General features: G+C 43.5%; 1 protein-coding gene across 1 annotated transcript; it reads right to left on the bottom strand.

The window, feature by feature from the left end:
- Positions 1-858: 858 nt before the first annotated feature.
- Positions 859-9,634, bottom strand: STYXL1 (serine/threonine/tyrosine interacting like 1; the record flags this gene model as incomplete). The annotated part of the gene is made up of 8 exons (XM_029084376.1): positions 859-1,023; positions 3,196-3,305; positions 5,113-5,207; positions 6,008-6,153; positions 7,543-7,705; positions 8,610-8,670; positions 8,999-9,125; positions 9,573-9,634. Coding segments are annotated over 8 exons (896 nt in total), but the record flags the coding sequence as incomplete, so codon positions are not given.
- Between the last annotated feature and the right edge of the window lie 109 nt (positions 9,635-9,743).

Below are 9,743 nucleotides of genomic sequence, written 5' to 3'. Positions count from 1 at the left end.
TTGACACACACACCTTTTAGCTCTTATCAAGCACTTTATCAGCAGATCCAAACCATTCTATGATTCTATAAGAAGGGACAAAAAAACCCAAAAAAATAGACCTTTCCCTGGTGTACAGGGCTCTCTGAAGCCCAAAGGGTTGGTCTGCTGTCCGCTCCAGCGGTTCTTGGTGTAAATTCATCCAAAAAAAGGGTGAAGGCTGCCCAGTTTTGTCCCTGACTACACGTATTTGAATGATAAACCTGAGGGAAGTGATCTACAATGAAAATCCTCAGTAAATCCTTAGCACAGAGTGGAAAGGAAAGCCCAGGAGCGTTTTCTATATAATTTTATTTTGTCAATGTGAAGAATTTCCAGTGCAATAAGAGAGGACAGGACCGAATTTGGGTTTCACCCAGCAGGGTGGACACCTCAACATTTCCAGCCATGACAAGCAGTTCAGTTGTTGGATTGGAAGGTGGTGAGTGGGAAGCATGGTCTCACTAGACAATCCAACCAGTGAGTCTGCGAGAGGCCGTTACCATCCCAGGCTATGGATCTCTGGATCAACCAACCTTTTCAGAGATGACCCTAATGACTTCCCCACACCTGGGGTAATGAGCATGCCTGATGATATGGTTACAATCCCCTTGGTTTAAAAAAAGAGACGAGCGCTGTATAATGGGCCACGTCCTCCAGGACTTGCTTTCCCTGAACCACCGTGTTCCACAGCACAGGTGAGTTCTCCTCTTGGCTCCAAAACTTGACCTCAAATAATATGAAGCTAAAGACTAAAGTGAAAGTCTTTCCATTACATTAAGATCTTTTTTTCAAACAGAGTTCAAGTAACTTTGTACCGACACGGAAGAGAGGGAAGCGCCTTTCCCCGCTGGGTGTTCTCTTTGCTACCTGTCAGTAATTTGGTTCAGAGATGTCTGTGATCGTGGTCCCATGGATTTGGGTCTCCCAGTCTGAGAGCTGTTTCACAAAGCCCCTGTGTGGTCTCATGTTTGTTTTGCATTGCAGAACGTAGTCCCAAGCTCTCTGTAAACCGAAGGAAAGCAAAGAAGCTTTGGGAATTTAAACTGAAAGCTTTCAGATGTGTACACAAAGCAGCTACACTTGTAGAGGACACAGCTTTGTATTTGCTCCTCGTGTTGAACAGCAAGAACCTGCAGATAAGACTTTGGCTATCAAAGCAGGGTCAGGCTGGATCCAGATGTGAACTTCAGAGAAGCCTGTCTCCTTCATGCTCTGCTCTCCTGGATACAAGGGCAGCTCAGGCTGCTGTCACTGCCAGCTGGGTGTATTGTGTTATTTTACACCGATGGAGCAATGCACTCCTGGATTTTTACCCTAAAATTCTGTTTCTTTGATGGGTGATAAGCGAAGCAGTGAAGTGTCACTATTCACAGGTAAGCAACAGAGGTCATCTTGTTTCTAGATTGGTGTAATTTGATGTGGCAGAGCAGCTATGAAGCTCCAGTTATCTCACTGCATTAATTACAGCCATCTTAATTATACGTTAATCCATGTAATCAGCTAGGAACTCTGCTACACACAGGGCAGATCCACCAGCATTACTCTGCTTTATTCCAGCTGCATCCTTGGGTTTACCCAGTAGTGTTCACCTTCCCCCTTTCAAAACAGACTTCCCCTCACACTCAGAGGATTGCTTAAGAGTAATGAGACCAAAGGTTAGAAGATAGTGCTCCATTGGTTTGTTTTTCTAATCTCAGTGATACTCCAGGCTCTGAGGCTGATCTTCCAATATCTACTCCTCTGAGTGCATGGTGGGGATGTCTGTACTTCCCCTGAACTCAATTAATCTGCTCACATATTGATTACTAATAGAATAAGGGACCACACGTCCCAAATCTGCCTTTCTTTTGCAATATCCCTGGCTTCTGAAGCTTTCAAAGATCTCTGCCTAGACTGGGTGAAGGATCACATGGGAATCTGTTGCATTGCTTTCCTCTGCAAGAAACAAACTTGTCTGCCAGGCTAATCCCCCAGGAAAGCTTTGCCCAGCCAAGAGTGGGCAAGCACCACCCAGGCCAGCTGCAGCGTGCCACTGCCCTGTCAACCTTTCCTTCTTTTTTTGTTTTTGGCACTTAGTAAAATGCTGAGACCAACCTGTTGATACCAACTGAGAGAAACTGCAAGGATCAGCCTTTGACTTTTGCACTGCTGTTGCAAGCACCTCCAGTAATTTAGCATACAAGGGAATGGTTATCAGTGTTCAGAAGCAATCACACCCAGCATTAGTAGCAAAGATGGAAGAGTGTCTGCAGCCCCATTGGCACGCTCAACCTGAAATTACCCGTTGGCACACAGCAATGGGAAGGGATTTCCTCTTATGTTGCAAATGTTGACACAAAATCAATTAGATGATTAGATACAGGCCCAGCTTCAGTGAAGCTTGGACCAAGGCTCCCAAAGGAGGAAATACTTTCCAAAAAAGGACAAGATTTTTAAGGAGATGCCTTTCAGTTCCCATGGGAACAAGGCTGCTCTGTGCCTACGGCACCACAATGCTTGTGTGCTGGATGCAAAGGGAAGAAGGGACCTGGCACCTGAGGAGAGGCCACCAGGTTATAGCACAGCTGGGTCATCCTCAGGCATCAGTCATTATTTTCCTTACCTTACTCAGAGCTAAGGAACAGCATGTACTGGCCATTTAACCTGTACTTCCTTCCTGAGCTATTATCCCATTCCACATTTCTCTGCAGTGCTACTATCTGTGGGAAGGGATTCCTTCTGGAGAAATAAAATAGAATATTGGAAGAAACCAGTGCTGCTGAGCCCAGTGGTAAATCAGAGCCCTGGAAGCACTGGGTTCTGAATTTCCCTGTATTAAGAGATGGGATTAACTCCAGTAGCTTCCAGCTACTCTCTTTCTCAGATCTAGGAGAGCAGAAATGCTAAGATCTGTAACCACAGCTTTATTTTTATAGCCCTGTAGTTAAGTAGGGAAATGTAAGAATATCACAGGTGCCAGGGGGAAGACTTACAGGTCCAAAATCACACCTAAGCCACCTCCTTAATGGTGTAAAGATGCAATCTCATATAATATAATCTGTTACATTATCAAGTGGATAGTTTGCATGAAAAGCACAGATAATGTCTGTCTTATTACTACAGTAATGAGGCTTTAGAAACAGAAATGAACTGCAGACCCAGCCAGTATCTGTGGAAAATATGACAGTGACGTACCTTGAGGGAAAACCCACAGGAATACATAAGATAGGCCATGGTTACTGTGCTGCTCCGGCTTATCCCCAGGCTGGAGAACACCAGCACCGCTCCGTGATCCAGCTGAGCGTCTGAGTAAAGAAATGCCAATCACAAATTAGTGATTTGGAAAATCAAGCTTCCAATTCCACAGTCAAACTCTAATTCAGTGGCAGCTGACAAGCTGGCAGCCTGAGCGACAGGAACCCTCACGAGCCCTGACAGCAGCAGATGGGCACTGCCAGCTCCCATTTCTGTAAGCATTTGCCTTTTTTCAAAATCCACTGAGTTAAAACGTGGCTTTGAAGACCAGAACCAAATGACAATGACCAGCCAATGCTGCAGTACAGATCAGTGTTGCCTTTACATCAGATAACTGAAGAAAAGTGGCCCACCATGATCAATCTGCTGTGCTTGGCATCACATCAGCTACTCAAACTCCTCCCAGAAAAGTGAAAAGGTATTGAAATTTCTGATGAACACAAGCCTAACTGTTCACCACTGAAGCAGGAAGAATCAGCTCTCAAACTGGAGGGGACTTAGACTTCCAGTCCCTTGCCCCTCTGTGGGGATCACCATCAGGAAACATGAACACACCAGCTGGGGAGCTGATTTTCTGATGTTTTTATGGTGGAGACTTTGCAGTGAAAATTGTTAAGATCAGCAAACTTATTTTCTGCAAAAGCCAAGCCCATTTGGCTTTAAGAGGGTGCTGTCACTCGCTCACAACCACATCAGCTCTGCTAACTATGCCTGAAAGAGTCTGTATTTTATTAATAACCTTTTAAATTCTTTTCCTCCCTCTCCAGAGCAGACAGCATGAAATGATTTTGGAATATCAGCAACTGAACTCTACAATTCATATGGCAAAGCCTCTTCTTTTACTGCTGTCAAGAAGTTGTGGAGTTTTGTGGGTTTTTTTCTTCAAGCTCTAAACCAGAGATTTCTGAGTTATTTCTGTAATGAGATACTAGTTCTGATCTAAGACCTGAGTAGAAATGGCCTCACTCCAGCATACCCCTGGCACAAGGATATCCACACTCCTCTGGGAGTACGTGCAGAGCTGTAGTCTAGTGTTCACCCATAACCGTTCCAGTTTAAATAATCTACTCTAGACTATCAAGTAAATAGTTAAGACTATCAAATAAACAGTATACCCTTCCACAAGAGCTACAGCTAATAAACTCTTGTAGTCTGTTTTGGAAACTTCCACAAAATGATGTAAGAAATACACTTTCTTCTGAAATCCTAGTAGGAAAAAGGGGGGGGGGGGGGGAGCAAAAAAAAAACCCAAAAGAAAAACAAAAGCTGTGCTGCTGCAGTTGCTGAGCTGGAGAGTGTGTTCTTTCTTGCCCTCTCTGATGTAATCAGCTAAAGGCAGGTTTATGCTGTCCAACCTGAAAGTGTTCCTCAGCTCTACAGTAGGTCTGCACTGCGAATCACAAAGATCAGCAGCACCTTGTGGTAAGTTCTCCAATATGTGTCACACTCTTGTTAAAATAAAGCTCTGGTGGTGGAAGAATTGGGCTGGAAGAATCAGAGGGTTGTATTTAAAAACAAAGGAATAGGAGGGAATCCTATGAAGCCCTGGAAGACATCCTACAGCAAAGCCTACTCAGATCTAGTGGAAAGCTCACTATTATCAGAGAGTGAGGTATTCTTTAAAGTGAGTAGGAACATCAGAGTCTGCTGCCCTGCAAAATCTCCTCTGTGTCCATCAGGATGGTTAGCAGGGTGGCTCTGGTATCCCTTAGGGTGTGGGCTTGCTTGGGAGTACACTGATCTTGAAAGATTACGACCCTCCTGTCTGAGCTTCCTGTTGGAGTGAACTGCAGTCACTCCCATCTGATATCCTGGGGTGAGTAAGGTCTCAGGAATTCCAGACTGGGAACTACTCACCTATGAAATGACAAATGGTGGCAAAGGTAGAAAAAAGGTCTGCTTCGAGTGAATCTGGAACAGATATATGGAGATAATTGCTGCCTTCTGCAAACCTGGAAAAGGAGCACATGGTGTGACATGGGTCAGAGAAGCAGCTTTGAAATAATGTGTTTGTTGGAGGCAAGCTGATAATTTTGTTTGGTGTTACATGCTTGAGTTTTTCATCGTTGTCATCATTAACATTATGATAAGGGATTTGTTGTGGTGAGACACTGAGGTGCTTGTAATACAGAACCAGTTTAATTACTGATTTTCCATCCCACGTGGTATCACCATTGATGTTGTAACTTAACGTACAGCTTCCTTATGTGACAGCTAAATGGAAACTTTGTTTTGGTCACCACCTTGAGAAATGCCACTGGATTCTTCACTGGTGTGAAATGGCATTTCCAGCATGGCCTACAAACTGAGCTGCATGGTCAGATGTAGGTAAGGAAGGAAGACCAACAATGTGAAACATCAGTGATTTAGCTTTTACATTGATGTGTTTGTAAGATTTTGCTCTGGAAACTATTCAGAGATGTAGGTTCTTCTTGAAGAATGATGGTATGTGATCGATTCGAAATGCCAAGGGCCCCCTAGTCCTCCTCTCACCCAGTTGCCCTATGTCATGGTGGAGGGCTGCAGGACTGCATTGCTGCTGTGCCAAGTCTGGAGGAGAGCTCAGAAAAACGAGCATGAAATAGCACTCAAATCTGCAGTGAACGAGAGAGGTTTCCTTGGAAGCCCACAGGCACTGACCCCTCTGTGAATGGGCTCTGGTCCTGTGCCACCTCACTTTTTTCACAGGTACAGACATTGGTGAGGTACAGACATTAAATAGTTCAAATACCCCTTGAACTATTTAACTTACAGTGTTGCAGGCTCTTCAGAGATGTTGACTTGTGCTTTGATCTTCAAATCTTTCTGAATTTGTTGGTCACAGGCCTGCTTGAAATTGCCCATATATAACTTTGCAGACACTATTTCTGCAGGGTATGGCTGGAAGTTGTCTAGTTCCTGCCAGAGAGAAACCATTTAGAGTTTCAGGCTCAGTTTAGAGAGTATTTGCTCCTATTAGGTTGGTAAGTCCTTAAACAGAAGTCATGTGAAGAATTGAATACATGCTTAGTTAACAGCCTATGACACATTCTAGTGTAATGACTCATTCCATCACCTGGACTTTCTGTATGTTGAAGTCTTTGCTAGATTTAGTACAAATCATTAACAGCATTGCTGTCATTGTGGCATTACTTGAAACAAATCCTAACTCAAAAGGAGGCAGCAGATATTCTTTACATTGTCTGGAGGGACTGCAGCATAACAGATTCACTTGATGTTTTCTCTGGTTACTGTTTGCAAAGCTAAATTTAATCATCTGCCACCTGCAGAGCTGCAGGTGCCCTGTAATGGTACAACCCAAGTCTGCAGCTGCTTCCAGTGTCTGCAGCGTGAAGGCTGACATCAAAAATACACAGGTAGCCAACAGTGCCTCTACATCCCTCACTGACACTCGGCTAATGCTGCAGCAGAACAAAGCAGCAGCCTGACAATTTAAAGCAAAAGAGAAGAGCTTAAACGGAGAAGAAGGAGGTACTCCATGTCCAGTTGAATCTGATGGGGAAGCTCAGCAGTTTGCTCCCCCTCACAAAGAAACACAAAGTGAATTGATTTTCTCTCCTGTGCTGTAGCATCCCACAGGTTAGCACCATGTCCCAGGCTATTTCACGTGAACCACAAGTGAACAGGAACAACGGAAACAAAAGACATGTTGCAATGAGATGCTCTCTGCTGTCCAGTGCCCTCTAAACCTGCCCTGCCTCAGGTCCTGTCCTAGATGTGAAAAAAAGGGTAATTGTTTCTCACAAGGTAAATATATAAATGTTTATAGGTGAAACCAAGCAATTAGGATACCAGTGGATGGCTGTTTTCTTTCTGGGCCTGTTGAAACAATGCAGCACCACTTGCTTTGTGATCCTTCCCAATGAAAAGCTGCCTAGACATGGCACACAGTGCTTGATAGGAATTGTACTTCTGTCTGAAAACATTTATTGTGTAACATCCCAGATAACCACGTGTCAGAGAGGAACCTGCTTCTTTTCATCGTTTGTTACTGTTTGTTTAGTTATCTGTACTCTCCAGTAGGCCAGTTTTGGGGTTATCAGGGAAACCTTCCCGGTGTGTTTTCATGAGCAATGTTTTCATTTCACGCAATAAAAGAAGGATAAAAAAGGCAAAGTGTGCCTTGTAAAAGAATTAGTGGTGAGACTCAGGGCAAGCACAGTAACTCAAATTACATTGAATTCCTTTGTTTGAAATTACTCTGATATCAGGTTTACAGCACCATTAGCCATCATCAGTTGAATATAAATGCTAATATCTTCTACTTGCAAATTAGTATCATCTCACCTGAGGCATCCACAATATCTTCTGCGTCCTCAGAAAATGATAGCAAGCTGAAAAACGCCTGTATCCTCCCTTCAGGACCAGCACAGGATGGCGGGTGAACTGCTCTAAGCTCCTGGCATGCTGGACAGCAATTCTTTCCTCGGCATCTAATGAGATCAAAGCACTATTTGCCAGAGCAGGTTTAGAGAGCTTCCACCAGCACTGGGGGTGACATCTGGCCCAGTGACATCGACAGCAAACTCCTTTTCATTTCATCAAAAGGTCTGCAGAAAACCTTGTTAAAAACTAGATTATTCTTTTAACTGTTGCTGCAGGTCAGTAACAAGGCATCCTGCTTTTCACCTCTTGTCCTCTGATCTTTTTATTCCTCTCCTGGTTTCTTTTGTAGGTCTGGATAAAGCTTTTTTTCCCCCCTCCCCATTATTCTTTGTGAAATGCTTGTAATAGGTCCCTATAATAGGGAAGTATTATTAATTTAAATCTAATAATCTGAGTTTTATGGAGGCCCTTTTTTAGTCTGCTTTAGCCAAAGGGGGAGGAATCTTGAATAAATTTTTTAAACACTCGCCTCAGTGAAGCAGATTATGTGAGGTGGCTGCTCCCCTTCCTTCTCCCAAGAGATCCATCCCAGTTGCCTCTAGCTATGTCTGCATTAGAAACAGATCAGCACAAGGGAAACCTGCTTCTGATTCTTCACACCTTCCCTTGCTAGTGTCTCACTTTATGAATGTGCTTTCTTTATTCATTCTCCTTCCACTCCCAGACTTTTTTTCTCAAAAAAAAGAGAGAGATGTAAATCTTTGGTAAAATCATAGTAGCCTTTATAAAGCCAACAGGAGCCAAACAAACCTACAGAAGTTGTTCTGCACACAGCAGAACTCCTTGCTAAAGGATGTGTGAAAGCTAAACATTTCCATGGTTCAAGGAAGACTGAACAATTACATGGAAAAGTTTCCAGCGTTTCACGTTTCTCAGTGAACTCCATCAAATCACCACTCCCATTAAAGCTAAGTCTTTTTAAATATGATATTGTGAAAGCCTTTTATAACCCTCAAAGAAGGAAGTACTCATCCTGTGAACATGTGGAACTTGAGTCAATGTTTTCAATCTCTGAAGAAGTACTGCTCCCTAAAAAGCAATTGTTGAACAAGCCCAATCTCAGTGAAATGGGGGAAAAAAAAAGAATTCATTCCTCAAACACAACATGGAACTTCAGCATTTTTTTTTCCACAGACAGGAAACCAGACCTGCCAGGAAGCTTTAAATTAAATCTGCATTTTTTAAGCCTAAGAATGTATGCAACACAGTGAAAAACCAGAGGCATAGCACAGATGTTAGTTTTTTAAATAAAACTGGGTAAATGTGCATCTCTTCCAATTAGCTCATAAAATTAAATGAGGAATGATAAGAATATCTGTCCTGCAGCGAGGTCTTGACTGACATGGTTCATAGGTACCTTTTTCTTTCTCCTCTTCCTCATAGTCACTGCAATCCAGAGAGCTGGTCTCACAGTCATACACCACACAGTATCTGACATACCCCAATTCCTCGCAATCCGGTACCAGATACTCCCCCTCAGGACTCTGCCAAAATCACAGAGGAATTCTATCAGGAGCACAGCTCCACACTTGTGGCATCAACACTGACAACATCTTGCAAGTCACTACTCTATGGGTACAGAAAGGGTTGATGCTGAAAGACCCGGTTGGAATTCAGAAATGATGCAAACTAGGCCAGATTGCTTCATCAGCCGCGGCGGTAAAGATGCCAACACTGTCCTTTGTGAGACAAGGCTACAATATGTTAGTTCTTGGGCAATATTTTTCCTGATTTCGAGCTCCTATGGGCCAGTCCTTTGAGCTACTGAAACCCCCTTTGCTTTCTTTGTGACAGAATACAACCCCCCAGTGGCAGAAATGGACCATGGCTGGGAGAGGTTGGGACAATTCCCTTGGGTTTGAAGCCAATTTCGTGTTACTGCTAATTGCTGAATCCAGGGATGGTTCACACACACGGTAACCCCCCCTCACCTCTTCAATCCTGCGCGCTGTAATAATATGGCTCTCATCATATTCACGCTGAGTACGGGCATCTGGAAAACAAAACCCAAAAACCAAAACCAACCAAGACTTAGGAATTGGTTTAGTTGGTGCTTTTAAGGTAGAATCCTGTCCCTAATTAATTGCACTAGTTAGAACGAG

This window comes from Antrostomus carolinensis, unplaced genomic scaffold (genome assembly GCF_000700745.2).
Source record: "Antrostomus carolinensis isolate BGI_N321 unplaced genomic scaffold, ASM70074v2 scaffold21703, whole genome shotgun sequence".
In the NCBI taxonomy this organism is placed as follows: Eukaryota; Metazoa; Chordata; class Aves; order Caprimulgiformes; family Caprimulgidae; genus Antrostomus; species Antrostomus carolinensis.
This window is presented reverse-complemented; position numbering and strand designations above follow the sequence as displayed.